The 22,033-nt window shown below is 53.8% G+C and overlaps 1 protein-coding gene across 1 annotated transcript; it reads left to right on the top strand.

Annotated features, from left to right (window-relative positions):
• Positions 1-77: 77 nt before the first annotated feature.
• Positions 78-21,210, top strand: Nsun2 (NOP2/Sun RNA methyltransferase family, member 2; the record flags this gene model as incomplete). Its single annotated transcript, XM_013505896.1, is given in 18 exon segments — positions 78-235; positions 764-868; positions 3,326-3,431; positions 5,271-5,342; positions 6,046-6,130; positions 7,405-7,597; positions 9,741-9,815; positions 10,814-10,944; positions 12,314-12,387; positions 12,924-13,054; positions 13,343-13,439; positions 15,923-16,107; positions 16,295-16,387; positions 17,070-17,205; positions 17,700-17,780; positions 18,043-18,181; positions 19,386-19,425; positions 20,366-21,210. Coding segments are annotated over 18 exon segments (2,193 nt in total), but the record flags the coding sequence as incomplete, so codon positions are not given.
• Between the last annotated feature and the right edge of the window lie 823 nt (positions 21,211-22,033).

Here is a 22,033-nt window from a genome sequence, read left to right as displayed (position 1 = left end):
GGGCCTGCGGACCCCGAGGCCTGCGAGCGCGCGGAGGGCCGGACTCGGCCTGCGCCAGACCATCCGTTCCTCCTCAGGGCTGGGAAGGCGGGTACCCCGAGATCGTCAAGGAGAACAAGCTGTTCGAGCACTACTACCAGGAGCTCAAGATCGTGCCCGAGGGCGAGTGGGGCCGGTTCATGGACGCTCTCAGGGAGCCCCTCCCGGCCACTCTGAGAATTACTGGTTACAAAAGGTAGGGTCTGAGCGCCCAGGGCTGAGAACGGGGTGCTTGCGGGCAGAAGAGCCGCTTCCTTCCGCCCGGACGGGTGCGGGACGCACCGAGGAGGGGAGCAACGGTCCCGTGGAACAGGCCGGGGTCGGGAGGCATTGCAGGTGGGAGGCCGGGGTACGAGGTGAAAATGCAACCTTCGGTGTTAATGAGGATCCTCCTTGGGAACACGAGAGTGTTTGTGACATCGCGTTTGCCCTGCAATCTCACTTTTTAATCTATAATCAATGCAGTTATTGTCTTTCCGTGGTAAGTTGCAAGTGTAAAGGAAACTTCAGCTATTGTAGGAGGGGAAGAATGCTGCCTCGTTTTAAATTATCTTTCAGTGATCAGTGAGGTGTGTTTAAATTTAAAGGTGCACAGTAAAAAATCAGTGATGAAAGAACATCTCTTTATATTATGTAGAATTGGTTTAGCTTTAAAACACTCGTAAGCCTTTAAAGGTTAAAGTTAGCTTTTCTGATCAGTGTAAACTTGCTTATTTTTCGGTAGCCATGCAAAAGAAATTCTTCACTGCTTGAAGAACAAGTATTTTAAGGAGTTGGAGAACCTGGAAGTGGACGGTCAGAAAGTTGAAGTTCCACAGCCGCTGAGTTGGTAGGTGTCACGGTACTTCACCGTGTTGGGTATTTCTTCAAGTCTTTTTGTCCCTTGCATGTGTTTTTGCCACGGTAGATTTGCTGTGTCCATGAAAGAGCCAGATGTACTTAGCAGTCATCCTGATGTTCTGTTAGCCAGCACTTTCATTGAGTTTACAGTGGTATGGAAGTTTTCATAAAGGACTTCTTGCTCTCTGTATTTCGTTCGCATAACCCAGTTTATTTGTTCTTGTTGGTCCATTCTCTTTTCTTTCTTGATGTTTCGCTTTGGCCATTTCCATCTCTGTACAATCCCTGTTTTCTCACATCAGAACTGTTGCAGAGGGTCATCTCCGCTTTCAGATGCAGCCTGACACAGTCTGCTGTAGGTTATGTCCCATCGTTTGCAACCATAAGCTGCTTTCGTCGTATTCTAAAAGGATACGACTTTGAAAAGCACACAGCACAGGAGTGTGACTCAGATGCTGGGTTGTCCTTGGTGGTCACTGATGGCATGCTCACTGTGCTGAGGCCCTTGGAGAAGGAAGGTGTTCCTCAGTGGCCTTGTTTCTGGCGTTGCTGAGATGAGGTGGCCTTTATGGGACCTCACTTTTCTCTGTCTTGGTAACTTGTCGATACCCGTATCTACCCGAGTACCTTGGTGTGGAGATTTGATTCATGGCTGTGTTACTTCGGCGTTAGTTCAAGTAGAGGCTGTCTGACAGTTTCGCTTCACATTATTACCTGAAAATATTTGTTCGAACTTGGGTCTAGAAGTGTGATAGAGCAGGAAGGCTTGGAAGATGAGGGGGTCTTTGTCTTCCGGTCTTGGCCAGTAGGAGGACTTCTCAGTGTGCGTCTGAGCTCATGATTGTAGTCATTGTCTTCTGCAGGTTCCAACAAACTGAGGAGCCACAGATTGTTAATAAGTCTCACTCTTCATTGTTCTTTGCAAGCTGTGGTCAAACTCTCATTTTGATCCACCTTTTAAACACTTCTCCACTGCCACTGTCCTGGCATGTGTGGTTACATGACATGTATTTATTTTCAGAACAAACAACTGAAAGCTGAAGGGTATGAAGAAAAGACTGATTTGGGTTCCTATACTCATCTTTTTGTGTGTGTGTTATCAGTGGAAGTTTTCTTTAAAGACTCATTAAATACAAAAAAGTTACGTGTAGTTCTCTAAACTTATTTTATGTTAAAATCTACAAAGACCGTAAGTTAGTTGACTTAAAAAAAGGTGAAACTTGGGGCTGGGGAGATAGCTGAGCGGCACAGTGCCTGAGTTCAATTTTTGGTGCAAAGAAAAGATTAAATTGTTTGAAAACTGCTAAGGAAACGTGCTTTTTAATTTTTGTGTTTAATTGAAAGTTCTTAAATGACATTCTTAAGGTTCATGGTTTTCTTGGTTAGAATTAAAGGAGAACTTTAAGTCTATCAGTAAATCAAAATTACTAAAGATTTCAGCCTGTGATGCGTGTAAGGAAGAATATTTGTGCAAATTATATGTAGGTTGCTTATTTATTTGGAGATGAAAACTGAGGGATTTGCAGTCCGTCTGCATGCCGTGCTGTGTTCCTGTGGGTGACGTTTCGGAGCGTTGGTGAAGGGCTGACTTGCTGACCACACTGTCGTTGATCACAGACCGGGTGAGGTCGGTGGGCATTGGGCTCCTCGTCATGGCACAGGTCGCAGTGGCACAGTAGATTTTGCCAAATTCTTTAGTGGACAGCAGGTTGAGTGTGTTCCTACTGGTGAGCCTCACATGAGGCCAAAAGAATATTTAAGTGCTTTATTGAATTGCCTGGTAAATACGATTTCAGTTTGGTGTTATATTTTTGAAACATTTAAACCTCAAAGAGAGAAGCAGGAGTAGGAAATGGCTAAGGACTGGGGACCTTTGGCGGGTGGCTGTGGACGGCCCTAGCCATACTGATCTTTGTTCTCACGGGCTGTAGACAGCAGTGAATGGATGCGTTCAGTTCTGTGTCAGCAGTTTCCAAGCTTTGGTTTTTTTTATGGATTTTGTTTTGTGAAACATTTCAGCACAGAGCTGGTGTTAAAATATTTTTGAAAGTTCACCAACTGTACATTGTATGTACGTGTGTCCGCTCACTGGCGTTTTGATTCTGTGAACTGTGTGCTTGTTTAATTGGTCACTGTTACGCCTTGTTGCTCTTGACCTCTGCACCGTTAGTGATGAGCAGAGGCTCCACTTTCCTGTCTTCACGATTGCCGTTTTCCAGTAACGTCCCACCTGTGTGTTTCTCGAGTCTGCCCTGGCTCTCCTGTGCTTACTGGGCCGTGGCCCGGAGCTGTCCCTGGTGCCGCGCCCTGCGCGAGAGCGCTGTGGGTGTGGGTGGGTCGGGCCCAGTTAGACGTCTCCTCTGGCTGTGCTCTGCAGGAGCAGCGTGTTGTCAAGAGACCCCCTGGGTATATCTGATCCATAAATGTTTAATTTCCTTTTGGTCAGGTACCCTGAAGAACTTGCCTGGCACACAAATTTAAGTCGGAAAATCTTGAGAAAGTCCCCGCAGCTGGAAAGGTTTCATCGGTTCCTGGTTAGCGAAACTGAATCTGTAAGTAGATGCCGCTGGATTTGCGGGTTTCCTTACAGCGCTGTATGCGGAGGTACTTCAGAGTTCTGTTGCAGCTGTGCTGCGGTGGGGCGCACTAGGCGGGTTAGGCGCAGGAGGGCTCCTGTGAGTGCTCCCCCGCCCCCTCTGACCGCGGCGCTGTTCGATCCGGAGGTTCGGAGCCTGCTGGCCGTGCTGCCGGTTTGGTGTGTGGTGTCCTCGCGGCTGGCGAGTGGGTGGCTGTGGGGTTGGGTGAGTGTGGGCATCGATCCTGAGAGCACCACTTAACCTGCCATTTCCTTCTCAGGTGCATGTCCCAGCTGTCCCTTACACACAGGAAGTAATAGGTTTTTAAGGCCTCGGTATGAGGCTTTTCAAGAAGTTCATTTTATTGAAAATAGCTTTTCTCTTCATCGTCCTCCTGCATGTCGCTCCTATACTGTACCCTTGCCAAGAACCGCAAACACCCAAGCACAGGTTGGCTCTCGCAGGACGCTGTTCATCCCCACAGGCTGCCCTCCCTTTGGTCACTGGGCTGCTTTAAAATTGCACCCTCCCCAACAGAACCGCTCTTCTCTGGTACAGTGAGGAGTTCCGTAAATACTCACGTGGTTTGGGTATTAATGAGCTTCGCCGTTTCCCTTTTATTTCTTTTGGAATTCTTAGTCTATTTCAAGGTAAAGGTTTCCTCCGTCCTTTCCCCAGTCTGCTGCCTCACAGCCAGGTAAATCTCTGAGTGTCATCAGCTTGCTCCTTCTCTTCTCACGGTGAGCTCACACACATACTGTGCTTTCCAAGTTTCTTCCCTGAGGCGTTAGCCAGTTCCGAAGCCATGCGCCTCACTCAGTTCTGATTTCCACTCTAGTCCCACCTGCTTTCTGCTTGCGTGGCAAGAGCTGAGCTCTGCCACGCGCCCTGTCTGTGCTTGGTGCTCTTGCTCAGCCCTTAGCCTGGGTGGGCGGGCAGTAAGGACAAGCGGACGGGCGCAAGCAGCTCGGGTCTGCACTTGGGATAGTCTGGAGGGCGTGTGGGGACCAGTGTACATTCAAAGGTCTCACAGAGCCAGGGTGATGTGCAGCTGGCCTCAAACTTGTGGGACAGAATTAGGGGGTGACATGTGAAGTAGCGGTGCAGGTTTGGACTGTTAGGTGCCTACATTAAGAATGAATGGTGGCTTTCTGGCTGCAGCTTGGGCACCAGAGTCCAGGTGGGGTGGAGCAGGGGTCTGGGGGAGCCCATGGAGGCTGCAGCAGCAGGCCAGTGTGCGTCTGAGCATTGTCTGAGGTGGCAGAGCCCTGACCCGGAGCACAGTGACTGGGGAGGGTGTTTGGGTGTTGGTCATGCAGAGAAGGAGGACAGAACAGTGACTGATGTGTTCTCTGAAGGGCAGCAGTGAGGAGTAGGAAGTGGATGTGGATAGTTCCTCAAAGCAGGGCTGGACCAGAAGGCAAGTTGGACTTGAGCTAGGAAGAAGCGGTCTGATGGTAACCGTGTCCTGGGCTCCCGCCTGCCAGCAGTGTTGAGCTAGTGGGTCTGCCCTTGAGAGCTGCTCCCCAGCCCCATGCTCTCTGGAGGGGAGGAGTTGGGCCTCCCTGTTACACCTGAGCTGCTGGTGTTTCCTGGCACGTGTTGGTGTTACAGTTACCCTTAGTTGGCCTTAGATAGCAGCCATTCACCCACTGACAAGAAAACCTGTTCGCAGTTAGTGTGCGTGCTACAGGATAGTACCAAATCTATGGTTCTGTGTGAAATTACGTGATCTTTTTCTGTTGCATTTGACCTACTAGGGCGCGTTACTGAAATTCTCTGCCATTTGTTTTATTGTTGATTTTCTCCCCCAAGGGAAATATCAGCCGCCAAGAAGCTGTGAGCATGATCCCGCCGCTGCTGCTGGACGTGCAGCCGCATCACAAGGTAGTGTGTGGGATCAGAGCCCGGGGAGTAGGCTGTTGTCAGGGTTGTGCTGTGTGATGTGTTCTTTGAAACCTTTCAGGTTTCTTTCCCCACTTGGGAAGGAGAATGGTGTGTGTTTTACGTCAGGTTCTTGTACTTTTGACAATTTGTAGAACTGTTTTTCCCTTTTAAATTTTATAATGCGCTTCCGTGCAGACATCAGCAATCTTGGTTGGCCAAATCACACTGAAAATTATAACATGGGCTCATTGTATGCCGAACGCCATCAGTGCCTTTTAAGTGCCTTACTTCCTCTTTTCATCCGTATGCCCCTACGAGTAGATATACCACCTCCATCTTACTTTTCCGGAACAGAAGCAAAAGTAATTGACACAAGGTCCGGGAGCTGCTCCATGGCCGAGCTCTGTCCTCTGCGTTAGGCTGCTGGGTTCTTGCTGTTCTTTGGTGAATGTAGTGTTCCATGGGAGTCCAGGGTCCTCTCTCCCTTTCGGCTGGAGGCTGCACCTGCATCCGTTTGTGTTTTTTTTCTTTTCAGAATATTAGATTCCATGGGGTTCCTAGTATAGAAGTCCTCTCATGAAGAAATGTGTGTAGATGCTGGGATAAAGATCAGAACACTAGAGTCCCTCATGAAATCATTTTATGTTAAATATAGAAAACTTATTTTTTGTGAACCTCTAACACTTTCTTGCTTTGCTTTTAGATCCTAGATATGTGTGCAGCACCTGGATCAAAGACTGCACAGTTAATTGAAATGCTGCACGCCGACATGAATGTCCCCTTCCCAGGTACGCGCTGCAGGGTGGGGAGCGACCAGGTGGGAGGGAAGCCGGGAAGAGCTGCTCTTGAGGTCCCAAGATCTCCAGGACAAACATACGGGTTTTCTGTGTACTGAAGGCCGAGCGAGACATTTCTGTAAAGTCAGGAGTTCTCAAACAACACATCCTTGCCTTTTGGGGGTACTTTGCTTTATGTTTATATTTTCCGTAAAAGCTTTTGTTTTCTGGAGGTGGCAGTCAAGTCCACTGATAACGTACGGGTGTCACAGCGTCGCATTTTTGGTAGAACATTTCAGGCCCTCCCTGCGTGTGTTGAGCTCTGCAGGGCTTGGGGCTTGGTGCTCTCCATCGCCTCACAGGCCAGGAACGGGAGGCAAGGGTGTCTCAGGGCGGCAGAGTGCCAGACCAGGCAGCTGCTGCTGAGGTGTTGCCTATGCCCCTTAGGACTCAAAACATGGGCTCTGTCGATGGTGTTTATCATTGTCAGCATCGTCTCCCTTTCTTTCCTTGAGCCATCTGTCCAGGTCTGTTTAAGCAGGCATATTTGCTAGCTATGTGTGTGTGAGCCCCCTTACGTTAATCAGGGATCTTCTTGCTAAGAAAAGTGTTCTTTCTTCTTTCCTGGGTAAAATCGAAGGCAGAGAGCTTGGGTCCTGTGAGCAGGAGCAGTTTCCCTCTTTGTGTTACTGAGGCTTTGCTCCTGGCATGGTTTTGCAGGATGATCCTGGTTATCAGAAGCGCTGTGAAGCATACTCCACCTGCCTTTGTGCTGGGCTTGTGGGAGGGTGCAGAGCTGTTGCGGCAGCACCTGGGGCCGAGTGGTTCTCAGCCTGGTGGCTCAGCAGCGTGTCTGTCCCAAGAGCAGCTTGTCTGTTCAGGTGCTCAGATAGGAGCCCACTTTGCGGTCTGGAGCAGAGCCTTGGCACCAGCAGCATTTTAACACTTTCAGATGGTTCTGCTGTTTTCTGCACCTTTTCTCACCTTTCTTTGTAATCACTTCCTAGTTGTAGGAAAGACATTGTTAACACAGTATTCAGTACAAAGTGAATCATTGCTGGACAGGGGCGTCTTGAAGGTTTGAAATATTTAGGCAGGTGTAAAATCCATGCAGAGCCACCTCTCCCCCTTTTTTGGGACAATTACGTTTTTCTAGAAAATCTTGGCGTAAGGCTTTATGGTTAGTGAATTGCTGTGTCTCACCTGCTAACCTAGAGGTTATGTGTTTAAGAACATTACTCCGCTTCTGCCGCGTCTCTCCTGACACTGCTCTTTTATGTTCGCAGAGGGATTTGTTATTGCCAATGATGTGGACAACAAGCGCTGCTATCTGCTCGTTCATCAAGCCAAGAGGTTAAGCAGTCCCTGCATCATGGTGGTGAACCACGATGCGTCCAGCATCCCTAGACTTATGGTAGATGTGGACGGACGGAAGGAGGTCCTCTTCTATGATCGAATTTTATGTGATGTCCCTTGCAGGTATTTATATTGTGAAGAGGCCAGAAAGCCCAACCCCCGTAAAGGAATCAAATCAGGTGTAGGCTCAAGTGCAACTACACGTGGACACACATGCGGTGTGTGTGACTTTTGTGACCGCTGGCATGGAGAGAGACGTCCTGAGCCTCAGCAGAAGGTGGACAGTGCCTGGGTGAATTGGCTCAGCTTGATCCTGGGTGTAGAGCAGAGGGGCAGCGGAAAGGGTGGTTTAGACGAACAGCGAGCAGACTGCACAGTCGTGCGCTCTGGCTCACGCTCTGGCCTACTTCAGGGTATCGCACGGAATGGTTTCGCAACCCAGGTATTTTTGTAAAGACTCATAGAATAATACACAGTCACATCGGCTTTGCCTGCTGAATCTTACGTTACGCAGTGAAAGAAATGGAGGAGTTCAAACCTTTGAGAAACTATGTCTGTATATACTTCTCTTCAGATTTTACCCAGTAGATGTTAGTTTTTGTGTAGAGCATTCAGTGATGCAGTGAGGAGCTGAGTGTCTCCTGAAGGAGACGCCCACTGTGGAAGTCTGCTGGGAGTCAGGCACGGGAGGAGCCAGCTCCTTTGTGGCAGGTGTGTGGCACAGCCGCGGTGATGCAACCGCTGACCCGGCACGCTGAGGGAGACTTTCAGCACCATGCCTCCTTGTCCTCAGGCCAGGGCAGAGCCCCATTCGCGACAGAGATCTGTTTGGAACTTGAACCAGAAGCACTGAAGTTGGCTGCATTTCAGTACCTGAAAAGCTCTGAGTAAATTTTTTAAAATGGACTACCTTATATAGCTTGCAGCAGGTGAAACTTAGTAAATAAGTCATAAGCTCAGTTCCCTTTTCCAAATTGTAGTTTCCTCAGTCACCTGGTTTTCCTTTCTCAGCTCTGTGTTCTTTTGATCTGAAATAGAACTCATTGCTTGTGTCATATTCTGAGAGTAAAGTGACCTTATGAGCAATTGGTTGTAAACAGAAGACATTCCTGAAATTATTGTGGAGTTCCCGCTGTCCTAACTCGCAGCTTCCAGCTTGGGGCATCATGTGAAAGTAGGAATCACACCTCTTGGGACGTAACTGTCCTTTGGAGCACATGTGGGGTTGGCCCGAGGGAAATTAAATGTGACAGAGAAGTCAGCATAGGCAAGAATAAAACCTGGAAAAAAATTGGTTGGATGTAATTGCCGTGGACAGAAGATTACAAATCAAGTCTGTATTTTAAAATGTACATGGAGATAATTTCCATTAATGAAAACATGAGACTAATTCCCCTTAAATGAAAATAGAAAGTCAGAAATGTTTTAACTATGATCATAGAATTGAATAATGGAATTAAATTGGCCTAATTGAAATTGCTGTGGAAAAACCTTTTGAGTATAAATAGTGTTATTCATTTAGTTTTGATTAAGATGTCATTGTTGATTAAGGCTTATAAGTAGCAGGACTCAAGGTTCTGTGTGGTAAGTCTGCGAACCAGTTCTGCTAGGACAGGTTGAGCTTCCTGATCCGAAACTCCTCGCGCTCCAAAATCAGAAACCGGGGCTGGGGATTTAGCTCAGTGGCAAAAGCGCCTGCCTGACAAGCGCAAGGTCGTGAGTTCGGTTCCTGGTACCGGAGAAAAACCAAAAAAAAAAAAAAAAACCAAAATCAGAAACCGAGTGTTGCTGTCACGGCACAAGTGAAAATTCCACACCTGAGCGCAGGGGAGGGCTTGCAGTGAAGCACAGACCTCTTGAAAGTGCTGCACAAGATTGCCTCCAGGCTGTGCGTGCGAGGCCTTGTCACAGACACCTTCCATGTGCAGCGTGGCTGTCCGCCCCGAGGAGCTCGTTACATATGTGTGCACGTTCACAACCTGAAGAAATCCCGAAACACTTGGGGGCCCAAGCATTTTGGGTCAGGGATACTCAACTTGTATTTCTCCCAAATGAATGCAAGTTAATCTCTTTAGGAGATGAGTGATAGTTCTTGTTCAAATCTGAGATAAAGTGTTTTAAGACTACCTCTCAAATAGAAGCTTGGTTGTCATTTGTGAGTGTTGAGAGCGTGTTCTAGTTGGACTGCGTAGTCATACCTGGTCTGTGATGTGGTTTGGGTGTGACACGCCGTGTCGTTTCAAGTGGTTGGATGTCTTCTTTCCAGCGGGGATGGCACCATGAGGAAAAACATCGATGTGTGGAAGAAGTGGAGCTCCTTGAACAGCCTGCAGCTGCATGGGTGAGTGAGCCGCGGCGCCTGTGCTCGGCTGGGCGGGCGCCGTGCGCTGTAAGTGCTGTGGCTCGGCATCCAGGCCTTCAGTCCGGCCCTGGCGTCCGGAGTGACAGCCGGCGGGGCCTTGGGAGAGTTTGCTTCTATGTCAGAATTTGTTTTTAATACCTTCCAAGAGTACTAACTAGAAACTACGTCTTTAAGGTACACATGTACTATAAAAAATCTTTTAATAATTCCAGCGTGCAAACATTTTTCCCTGCAGGGATCGTTTTCTGCACATCTCAACAAATTTTTTTCTCTTCATTTTTCTTTCATTTGTGATACTAATTTGCTTAACCATTTGACCTTTCAGAGTAATTTTAGATAGTATTTATAAGGAAAATACTTACTAAAGAAAATATGGAAAATTCTTAAAAGAAGTGCAAGGAAAATCTCATCCTCAGCCGTAGCTGAGTCGAGTCAGTGTGCTTCCGTGTCTCCTGCGCAGAGAGGCCTGAGCTACTCACTGGAGCCGCTCGGGTTGCTGTCTGTGCAGCTCTGCCTGCCTTCTCCATTCTCACAGGTGGAACTGTGGGCGGCCTAAAGTGTACTGATGAAGATTCCACAGGTCACTTCAGCAGGATCTTTTGATTCTCTGTAAATACTTACTACCACTTTTTGTAGAAGGAAAGCAAGCATTAGGATTAGAATATATGAAGGGGTATAAATGTTTTACAGAAATTTCACATTTGTGCAAATCTAGTTCTTTAGTAGTGAAATGCATTTAATTGTGGATTTGATTGCTAATAAGCTGTGTCTTTGCTTGATGTGTTGGCAAGGCAGAGAAACAAACATTTTTTTGTGTGAGGAGAGGCTTTTGGTACTAACACAAAACAGCTCGTGGAAGTCGACCCTAACTCCACTTACAGGCTTGAAACTTGTGTTACGAAAACCGTAATAAATCGGTGCTTGTGAGCGCTCGTGTGGGTGCGCTCAGTCTCTGGGTCACCTGTGCCAACCCTTAGCTTGCAGCTGCGGATTGCAACGCGCGGCGCTGAGCAGCTGGCGGAAGGGGGTCGCATGGTGTACTCCACGTGCTCCCTGAACCCCGTCGAGGACGAGGCCATCATAGCGTCTCTCCTGGAGAAAAGCGAAGGTGAGCGGGCTGCGTGATCTCTTGGTAAATGTGTGCGTGCTTACGATGTGTGCCCCCGCCGCCCGTCTGGGACTTGGCTTGTGTGTGAGCCCTGAAGCCGGAACACCTCAAACGCGGTGTCTCAGTCGAACACATTCACGTGGTAGATTTCTCATGCTGTGTGGAATATGTGAAAGGTGGGGATTTGAAAACGAGATTTGCTCATTCTGCTTGTCTGAGTTCGGAAGATGATGGCCAATCCTTGTCATACTGGTTTATTTTTAAAATTTTGACTGGGAAATTTTCATTGTGTCAGGCATGGGGCACGGGTAGGGTTCCCTGGAAGAACGCGGCTGGCCCTGAGCTGTGTGCTAGCCCACCGCCACGGTTTTACAGGAAGGGTTGGGATCCCCACTGGACTGCTAGAAACCCCAGCTGGGTGGAGCGCGGGCCGTGGCTGAGCTTGCAGGTGGCAGACGGGCCAGCAGGGTCACTCGCAAAGCCCTGGGCAGTTCGGAGGTGCCTGTGCTCTGGTTTGGTGCTGGCTTTATAGGAAAACTCAGAAACCGTAGCAGACATCAGGAAGATGCCACGTGAAGGGTTCTTCTGCCCCTTGTCCGCCTTGGTGGTGCTTTCACTTGGTTTTTATGTGCTCAGACTTCTCACAGCTTCTGCGCAGAGCTTTGTTGGGGTGTCCTTCCCTGAGAAGTTGTCACCTCTGTGTGGACAGTTTGTGGATAGGAGCTGAAGCAGAGGTTTCCTAGCTCCCCTTCCAGCTTTCGTAGGTGTCAGTGTCGGAGGGCAGAGTGCGTATTTAAAATTGATCTGAGTTGTGATGGACCGTTTTACAAACTCATTGGGATAAAAAATAGTGTCCACCTTTTAGTATTGCCTTGTGTTTCCGCATGTTCGTTGTGCACACAGGCAGGGAGACCCCAGCCATGTGAGCAGGGTGTGGGGCCGGCGCATGGAACTGCACACTGGGTCCCGGCCTGGCGGAGTGGTGTGCGGGTGCAGCTCCGTGGTGTTAGCCGCGTATTCGCAGAGGGACTGTCCGATACTGTTGTGTTCTGGCGGCTCTGTTGAAGTGTAGGTCACCTGAGGTCACGTTCACGTATTTAAAAGTGCACGCTAAGTGGTTTTCAGTGAACTTCACCGCTGAGCCCCCGGCTGGTCCCGGCTGCGTGCAGCATTCCACCACAGAGGATCTATGTGTCGCTCCATGCCCCGCCCAGCCCCCGGCAGCGGCTGCTGTCCTGTGGTCAGTGACTTTGCCCTCTCTGGGTATTTGCCTGAGTGGCCCTGTGCAGGGTGAGATCTCTTGTTTCTGGCTTCTTTCACTGGGCATAGTGTACCATCCCTTTGGGGAATTTTTTTTCTTTCTAAACAGGCGCCCTGGAGCTGGCTGACACGTCCGCCGAGCTGCCGGGGCTGAAGCGGATGCCTGGACTCACGCAGTGGAAGGTAACGCTGTGGAGGACAGGGTTCGGGGGAGCAGGGCTGTCACAGGTTCGAGCAGTCTTGTCGGGGGAGGTGAGCCGGTGCTACCCGGGCTGCATGGTTTAGAGGGAGCACCGAGACTGCGTGTAATGGCAGATGCTGTGACTGTACACGCTCTTCTCTGGCATGGAAAACTTTTTTTTTTGCTTTTATCCCACTTACAGAAACCAGCTTTGTTGTTTCCTTAAGTGCAGCGTTGCTTTGTTTTTGATGGTCAGGCCTTTAAAGCTTCATTCCCCCGAGGAAAACAGTTCAGTTTACAGTTTCCGTCGAACTAGAACCCAGGAGTTATTTTAAAAACAAAAAAGAAAGCTGTGTGGAAAACGTTCCTTTATCGGAGGGGTCCTGGTTTCGGAAGTACTTCACGCTGTGTTTTCAGCGCACAGTGTGTGACCTGAGGGTGTTGGGAAGAGTCTGTTCTGGGTTGGGAGACGGCCCTGCCTTGGTCCTGGGTGGTCCCTTCCCGCTGCCCGCCCAGGAAGCTGCCGTCTCACCTGCAGGTCATGACGAGGGAGGGGCAGTGGTTTGCGGACTGGGATGAGGTTCCCCGCAGCAGGCACACCCAAATCCGGCCCACCATGTTCCCACCAAAGGACGCCGAAAAGTTACAGGCCATGCACCTGGAGCGCTGGTGAGTTTGGGGGTGCCCTGCGGTTTGGGGCAGGGCAGGCCGCGGGGACACAGGTGTGAGGATGGCTGTTCCAAGGCCACCACGGTGTGTGGGGACTTCCACAAGCTGGCAAGACGCTCCTGCTCCCGGTTCGCTGCTGCACAGAGCGTTGTGCGGGAAGCTGTGTGTGAGGGCCGCTGAAGGATTTGCGTGGAGACCTGGCCTTTCAGTCTTGGTGGTCCTCGTCTTAACACTAAAGAATGCGTTGGGCTTGTTCATGAAGTATAAACTGTACGTGTGTGATTCTAGCCTTAGGATATTGCCACACCATCAGAACACGGGCGGATTCTTCGTGGCAGTCTTGGTGAAGAGGTCTTCGATGCCGTGGAATAAGCGTCAACCAAAGGTAAGAGCTTTATTCCAGAACAGTGTACAGAGCGTTTGGGCATTTCACACCTTTAGGACAGAGTGAGCGATCAGCTGAAGAGGGGCTGAGCCTGAAGGAGGCAGGACTTGTTTAAAGTGCGAGTTTTCCAGCAAGCAGACATTTGTCACTGGGGACAGGTGGTGAAAAGCCAGTGTCTGAGCAGTGAATTCCACCTGCATCTTAAACCCGGTTATATAATAACAATTGAAGAGATGCGAATACTGATCTGAGGCTTCGAATCCGATGCCCCACCTTCTGCCCCAGTACCCACAGATTCGTTCCTGCCCATGCAAGTCTACAAAACCAGGCACTGCAGCGGGCAGCCTTCCTTGCCTTGGCCCTGAGCACCTTGGAAGGCTTTGGCAGGCCTGCTTAGTGAAGGGCCTGGCCTGGCGTGAGGAGAGCAGGCAGCCCGCGGCTCCCTTCTGCGAGGGCCACCTGGAAGCAGCCGGGTGCCGCTCTCCCGTCAGCGCTGTCACTGCTGCACTAGTGTGAGTCAGTCTCCGTTAGGGAACTGCAGGCAGCGTGAGCACCTGAGAATTGGGAGCTGTGACCCCTAGCCTTTGGAGAAGGGAAGGTGGTTTTCCGGTGGCAGAGCTGGGTCAGCCTCTGACTGGCAAAGGCCCAGCCCTGCACTGGCAGGCCCCTGCCGAGGCCCGGTCGTCCTGTCTGGAAGGGCTTCGTCGAGGAAGTCTGCCGTGGAGACCTTTTTCCCGGGAGTCCCGGCTCCCTCTGCGGAGTCAAGCTGTGGTGCTCGGCCCTGTGCCCCAGCCCGGTGTGTAGCCTGCGCTTCCTGGCAGCTGCAGTGTAAGAAGTGAAGTTAACTGTAATGTTACTCTTCCCGGGATATGTTAAAAGTATCATTTTCAGGTAGTCAGTGTAAGAAACTCTGGACACCAATTATATTTGTTGATAGTGTGTTTTAACAGTAAGAAGTGTGTTACTGTTTGTTTATGATTTGGTGCTAGAAACTGAACCTAAGGCCTCAAAAAAAAATACCACTGAGCTCCATAGCGCCCCCAAGCTGCGCGGGGTTCCCGCCTAACACCCCGTCTCACTTGGCGCTGGTCGCACCATAAGCAGGGTGTGTACCTAGTCACTCTGGCCGAGCCGAGAGCGGCCTGCCCGTGCACTGCACTGCGCTGCAGGTTTACTCGCGCTGGGCTGTCCGGGTGGTTTTGCCGTGTCCCTGCCTGTACCAGCCAGCTTTGCGTTGGGAGACGCGGCCCCCGGAGGAGGAAACGTTTCGTTTAGCTCCTGGCTTCACGGGCCAGGTCCACGGTCACTGGCTTCGAGCGCCCCACCAGTGCCCTGGCAGCGCCTCGGCCGGCCAGCGCGACACAGCCCAGCGTAGCTGGCGGACCCCTGTGTGGTTGGGGGTGGCTGTCCTGCAGTTTGCCCCTGGTGAGTTGTCACGCGTTTTAGGGTCCCTGGTTACACTTGCCGGTTTAGCTGGCAGCTCTCCTCTCCCGGTTCGCCGTTTGTCCGTCCTGACTCGTTGGTGCGGGGCACAGCCTGCCTCAGACCCAGGGAGGCAGCGCGGGGCCCGAGCCCTCGCAGGCAGCGTGCCGTTGGCGTTTGAGGGGAGCCGGCAAGCGGCCTCGGCGGGTTGGGGAAGGCGCTGTGGGGCGACGGAGATGGGAGAGGGCCAGGCAGCACGCGGCGCGTTCCCGCGCTCTTCGCGCCGGAGCGGCTGTGCTCTGGCGGGCAGCGTTCCGAGTGCCGTGGGCTGAGGCTTTGTGGCCGCGCGACACCGAGGAAGGTGCGGAGCCGTCCTCGCAGAAGTGCCCAGCTTGTACACTTACGCTTTGGTCCGTGAGCGCTTCTGTGTGCGGGTAATTCTGTTCTCAGAAGCATGGGGCAGGAGCCCGCTTCCATTCACAGACTTCACGCCGGGAGACACACGTCCGCAGCCATCTGCCCCAAACCGTAAAGCAAATTAAGTTCATAAAGTGAGGCACCACTGTATTTCACAAGAGTAGGAATTGACGCTTTCACCAGTCTTGTGACCTGGTGGACAGGTTACAGTTTTAAAAGGTTCGTGTGTGTATGTGCTGGGAATTGAACCCAAGGCCTTGCTCATGCCGGGCAGGTCCTGCGTCGCTGCGCTACACCCCAGCCCTGAGGCGAGTCACTGCAGCCTAGCATCTTATGAGTGCTCAAGGCCGGGCTCAGTTACCCTGTTGTCCTAATTTAAGAGTTTGTTCTTGGCTTTCTGACCACATGTGTTCTGGGCCAGGTCTTACCCACTTCCTTCGCCCCTGCTAGACCTCAGAGGCCTTCTGTCTGTGAGCAGAGGGGGACCGAGGAGCCCCAGAGGAGCAGGGCCCGAGATGCTGTTGTGAAGGGCAGGCACGTTAGAAACGACGCCTTCCCTTGGGATTCTGCTCCCCTCATGTCCCATCCCATAGGAAGGTGGAGTACGCTGGTCCTTACGTGAATGCATTTGCTCCCTGCCACAGGTCCAGGGCAGATCTGCAGCTGGCAGAGAAACCTCGGAGCTGAGCCCTGCGGCTCCTGCAGAAGGGCCACCCAGCGACCCCCCTGAGCTGGACAGCCAGGCAGCCACAGGGGCTGGTGATGCGGAAACCACTGAGGCAGCCGAGAATTCAGAGAATCATGACAATAAGAAGGATGGCGTGTGTGGGTGAGGAGGCCTGCCCTGGCGGGAGGGGCTCACCAGGGGGAGCGCAGAGCTGGGGCAGGGCAGGGCACGCCCATCCTGTCGGCTCCCCGCCTGGCTCCCTGTGGACTCCGGCTGCCCAGCGCGGAGCTCGGGGAGGGGGAGTGCGGCACTGCCTGGTCACGCTACCCCTGCTTTCCCGTTCCTCTAGTCCTCCCCCTTCGAAGAAGATGAAGTTATTCGGGTTTAAAGAAGATCCGTTTGTGTTTATTCCCGAAGATGACCCCCTGTTCCTGCCTATTGAGTAAGACCCGGCTCTCCTGAACCTTCCTTTAGATAGTGGGCTGTGCAGTGCCGGATGTGTGGCGGGGGCCGAGCGCCCGCTGTGCGGGGAGCTCTGTGGCTCCCTCCCTGTGAGCCGTGTGCCGGGGGTGAGACTTCACAGTTCTGCCCTCAGCCTTCGTGGTAGGCGAAGGGGCAGAGGAGAAGGGAGCTGCCCTGAGGGAAAGGTGACAGGCGAGCATCCGCCGTGACCCCACTCGCAGCTCACCCCGTTGAGCTGGAGGCGAGTGCCCGAGGCTGCCCAGTCGGCCTTACTGAGGCGTCGGAGAGAAGGCGGCGGGGCTGGCGCAGAGGGAAGAGCGGCAGGTTGGCCGTGTCCGTGCCCCAAGTGGTCATGCCTCCCGCCTCCCAAGTAGCTGCCCAGTGCATGCGCTCATGAAAGCTGGCGCGGTCCTTGGCGTTGGCGTGGCAGGTGAGGGGGTGGGCTGCCGGGGCCGGCGGGGGCCTGGACCTGTTGTGCCGCACATGTGCGGCTGGAGGTTGTGCTACGGGAGAGGAGCTGCGGGGTGGGGGACCCCCAGAGCCTGCTGCTGTGCAGCCCTGAGGCGGCGAGACCAGCCGATCCGGCAGGGCCCGGAGTTCGGAGTGCGGGACAGTCTGCCGCACTTGAGAACGGCCTGTGTGACGCAGCGCTCCGTTCACAGGAAGTTCTATGCTCTGGATCCCTCGTTCCCGAGGCTGAATCTGCTAACCCGAACTACAGAAGGGAAGAAGAGGCAGCTCTACATGGTGTCCAAGGAGCTGCGGAACGTGCTGCTGAACAACAGCGAGAGGATGAAGGTGCGCCGGGACTGAGGGCGGGGGCGGGCGGGGGCGGGGTGACGGTGTGCTCGCCCTGCGGCCTGCACAGCTCCGGGTGGGGTGAGGGCGCCCGGCGGGCATGGGTGGGGCCGCCGCATCCTCCCTGCTTGGGTCACCCGCCCCTTGTCATCCGCCCTCAGCCTCTGGTGCCTCCTCCCCCGCCCCTGTTCACGGGACACAGCGGGTTGCCCGGCACACCCGGCTCACCCAGCCGCGGACTGGGCTTGGTCACACTCCTCGGTGGAGCCCTGTGCCTTGGCGGGTGCAGCGAGTGCCGACCGGTCCTCGTGTTCGGTGTCCAGCTGTAATCCCTGCGGTGGGGGTGTGTGACCGTGTGCTGTGTGCAGGCAGCACCCGTGGAGACCCTGCTGCGCTGAGGTGGCCGTGTCTCCCACGCCGACCTTCGCAGCTGCCCCTGCGTCCTCGCTGCTCACAGAGGCAGAGATGGTCTTCAGTGCTATTTTTTCTTGCAGGTTATTAACACAGGGATAAAAGTCTGGTGTCGAAATAACAGTGGTGAAGACTTTGATTGTGCTTTTCGGTTGGCACAGGAGGTAATTTTAGGAATAGCTTGGACAGCCCTAGCCATGACCTTGGGAGTGAGCGGGCTTTGGCTGGGAGTAGAGCCTAGTGCCCGAGGGGCTGGTGGGCCCTTCCGTCTGTGGAAGCCGTCAGGCGGCAGGTTCGAGCTCCTGGGGGTGTGGGCTCTGCCCCGTGCGGTGTGTGAGGAGCGCTCTCAGCAAACCCAGAACGCCCTGTGGGCAGGGGGGATCGTTGTGCTTGTGTGGAGGCGCAGTGATGTCTTTATTCCTACAGGGAATATATACATTGTATCCGTTTATTAATTCAAGAATTATTACGGTGTCCATGGAAGATGTTAAGATCCTGTTGACCCAGGAAAACCCATTTTTTAGAAAACTCAGCACGGAGACATACAGTCAAGCCAAGGACATGGGTAAGCAGCTGGCGTTGCAGTGGTTCGTACGTCCTGCAGGGACGTGAAGTGCAGGTGCTTCTGTTTCCTGGGCGCAGTTTTCAGTCACGCTGTGGGATTGTGAGTGACTTAGCGCTGACCTGGCGAATGCGCAGAGTTGCAATGTTTTGGGGTGAACCCCGTACCATTTCGTGGAGTCTTGGTACTGCAGGCACCCTGGAGCCCGTGCTGTGTGTGCTAAGGAACTGCACAGTGCAGGGCTCTTCCTTGACTCCGTCAGTGTGCACAGAGCTCTGTAATTGACATCTTAACCCTTCAAGTATCAGAGGCGTCTGGAGGGGTGCTCTGCTCCCCAGCCTCTGCACAGCCCCGGGTACCCCCAGCAGCCCACGCCGTGTCTGCACTGCATTCAAGGCCAGCCTCTCTTGAGCCACCCATGGGAGGCAGCTGGCCCGGCTGGAGAGCCCAGGGTGTCGGGTGTGCCCACTAGCCAGCGTTTGACCCTTCTCCCAGCCAGCAAGTGCAGAGCTCCCTGGGGCCTGACTTCACCTCCGTGATAAGGCGCAGGTGATCTGCTGACCAGTGTCTGTATTGCAGCACAGCCATCAGTGTTGCGGAGCAGCACAGCCCGTCCTGCTTGCCAGCAAGGTTACGGTATCGGCTGCGTTGTTGCATCTGGATAACTGATTGTTCAGGGCGCCTGGCCTGGTCTGATGAAAACGGCGTGGTCAGGCCTGAAATTGTGTGGTGGCCTCGCGTGGCTGTCAGCTGTAGGCCTGCAGCAGCAGAGCGCTGTGTGACGTCTGCCGCCGCCTCCTGTGTCGGCAGGAGCCACAGCGAGAGGCGGGAGAGATCCGCGTGCGGATGAGGGAGCGGTTTATGCTTGTCGTTTTCGCTTAACTCCTCGTTCCGCTGATTGCAGTATAAGTTTTGATAATTTTTGCGTTATTTCACGCCATTTCTAGGAGTTGAGACTGTAATTTATTTAATTTTGAATCTGAGAGGGAGCCAGTTGCTACTTCCCAGCCTCCCTGCTCTGGAGAGGCCTGGCGGACCGGTGTCACTGTCACGCCCCGGGCAGTGGGGCACGGGCCTCTGCATCCCAGGGGTCATCGTGTGCTCAGGCTGTGCAGGGGTCCTTGTTCTGTCCTCTGAATAGCACAGCAGGGTAGCAGTCGTGTTCGCCAGCCAGAGAGCTTTGCAAATGTGTGTGTTTCTCTTCCAGCGAAGGGAAGCGTGGTGCTGAAGTATGAACCGGATTCCGCGTAAGTCGCAGGCGCCTTGCGCTGATGAGTGCGTTCTGGCTGAGGGCGTGTTCAGGAGGGGTGGGAGCCCTCGTGACCTTAGTGGCCTTTTACTGCTGCTCTAAGAGTAGATTGTGCAGGGTGTGGCGCACAACTGTCATCTCAGCACTCGAGAGGCTGAGGCAAGAGGATCGCTGTGAGTTTGAGGCCAGCCTAGGCTACAAAGTGAGCTCAAGGCCAGCCTGAGCTGCATAGCGAGACCCTGCGAAAACTCGCATAGATCACTAAGGAGAGAGCTACTTCACGGAAGCGTCGGCTCAGACCTTGTGTACTTGTGTTTGTAGAGAGATGCTCTCTGTGCCCTACAAATGGGTGCTGACTTCCAACTTAATACAGAATAGCCAGAATAGGGACAGCTGGTCTCCCGCGAGGCCGAGCTCTTATCACAGCTCAGCTGAGAGCTTCCTGAGAGGCAGACGGGTCCCGCCCGGGACCCCTGGTGCTCAACATTCGTTCGCTCGTCAAGCCTTGAGGGGGTCTCTGGGGCACGGGCCGCCGTGGGCAGCCCTTGGCGAGTGAAGGAGCTGGGTGCAGAGTCAGGCGTCCTGCAGGGGCCGGCTCACGTGGAGGCTGGGAGGGCCTGCCTGGGCTCGGGCACAGGCCCGGCCTGTGGAGTGGACATGCACACAGCGGGCAGGGCTGGGGTTGTGGCTGGGCTTGCTGTGGACCCCGTCCTGTGAGGCGCTGAGTCGGGAAACGGTGGGTGTGCGGTCCCCAGGGCTGTGTCTGCCTGTGCAGGGACAGCAAGGCGCGGTGCAGACAGGGACGTGGAACCTGCGTACGGAATGCCCTGGGCCGGCCCTGTGGGGCAGTCCCCGCCCTCACGGGCTGGGAGGTGGATTTCAGGGGTGCTGATGCGGTCGCTGAAGTTGGTGTTGATGCGATGCGTCTTTGTGCGCAGGAGTCCGGAGGCCCTGCAGTGCCCCATTGTGCTGTGCGGGTGGCGGGGCAAGGCCTCCATTCGGACCTTCGTGCCCAAGAACGAGCGGCTGCACTACCTCAGGATGATGGGACTGGAGGCGCCAGGCGAGAAGAAGGAGGGCGCCCCCCCTCCCAGCGAGGCTGCGGCGGGCTCGGTGTCGCCGGAGGGCAGGCTGGGCGAGGAGCTGGCGGAGGAGCCCCGCGGGGAAGAGGCAGGTGCCCCGGGCACCACTCCGGGCTCCGAGCCGCCCCACGCGGACACCGGGCGCTGAACTGGCTCTGTGGGCCCTGGTGTCACACCTGAAGTCGGCGCCTCTGCTGGACTGGAAAGTGTTCTTAGAGACCAGCACTCTGGGCTGACCTGGGCTCGTTCTGGGCTCAGTGTTGCTCTGCGGAGCTCAGAAGAGAGCACCTTTGTGGCCTCCAGTTGCTTCCTTGTGCTCTGGCAGAGCGGGCCTGAGCAGCTGTCTGCGACTCCACCTGCAGGTCGTCCTGTCCTGCAAAAAGCGAGGTGCCCTTGCAGCAGGCTGGCACACCTTTCCTTGTGCCCACGTTCATCAGGGCCAGTGTTTTACAAGTTATTATTTATAGGCAGGGTCCAGCTCTGCGAGAGCCGCGCAGAGCAAGGGGCTGGTGGCGGGCAGCCGTAATCCTGTGCCTTTGTAACGAAGCCAAGGAAACCTTCTGGGGAAGCGCTTGGCGCGGGTTGTGATACTGTTGGGTGGGCGTTCTGTGCTTTTCTTCAGCGGGTGCTTGGCAGTTTTTATTTTTAAAAAGGGTTGAAAATCCTGAAAATGTTTAAATAAAGAGCTATTAATGATAATACAGCTCATGTGACTCATTCTTTTCTGTCTTGAGGCCGAAGAAATGTTCTTCTCAGACTCAGAGCCATCGTGTCTTTGCTGGTCAGTGTGGTGGGTCCAGCCACACCGCTGTGGAGCCACGAGCCATGGAGCCGCGAGCCTGGAAGCGCCGCGGGGCTCGCCGTGGTTGCCCAGGCGCAGTGGGACGTACCGGGACTTGGGGGAAGGCCCTGAACCTGCCGCTCATGCTCGTGGGGGCTGTGCGTGCGTCCATCTCACAGCCGAGCTTCACGATGGGCCCTGGGTTTCGGTGGCGCACCTTGCCAGCGCAGCTTTCTAGATCTGAAAGTACAGAAGTAGGGCAGAGCGGAGCGTCTTGTGTCCCTGTCACTTGGCTTCCGTGGTTGCTGCAGAGTCTGAGTGCTGCCCGCCACGCTCCCTCGCAGCCTCCTGCCTGCGTACATGCAGAGAGAGGTGCCTCTTTCCACGACCATGACGCCCCCAGCAGGTCTCGGCACACGCTGGGCCCTGGGCCTCAGTGTTTCCGTGGCACACACACACACGGGCCGCATGCCACATTGGCTCAGCTGCGTCTCTTTCGGAATCCCTCCCCCCTCAGCGCTGTCCTGCCCACCCCCCGAGTCCTCGGTGACACCGTCCCACGTGGGTGGCGCGCTTTGCTCCCGTGGGTAAAGCTGCCTTTCTCTAAGCTGTGAGTGTGTGGCACGTCAGTGTTGGTGTCGCTCCGGCAGCAGCCGCTAACTGCATTGCGACCTGTGCCAGCAGCCAGGTGACGCGCAGCCCACGCCTGGCGCCTCCGCTCACTGCGGCCTGGAGCTTGGTCT

Source organism: Chinchilla lanigera, unplaced genomic scaffold (genome assembly GCF_000276665.1).
Source record: "Chinchilla lanigera isolate Chin_1 unplaced genomic scaffold, ChiLan1.0 scaffold00103, whole genome shotgun sequence".
Taxonomy (NCBI): domain Eukaryota; kingdom Metazoa; phylum Chordata; class Mammalia; order Rodentia; family Chinchillidae; genus Chinchilla; species Chinchilla lanigera.
Note: the sequence above shows the minus strand (reverse complement) of the source record. Positions and strands in the feature narration are given on the sequence as shown.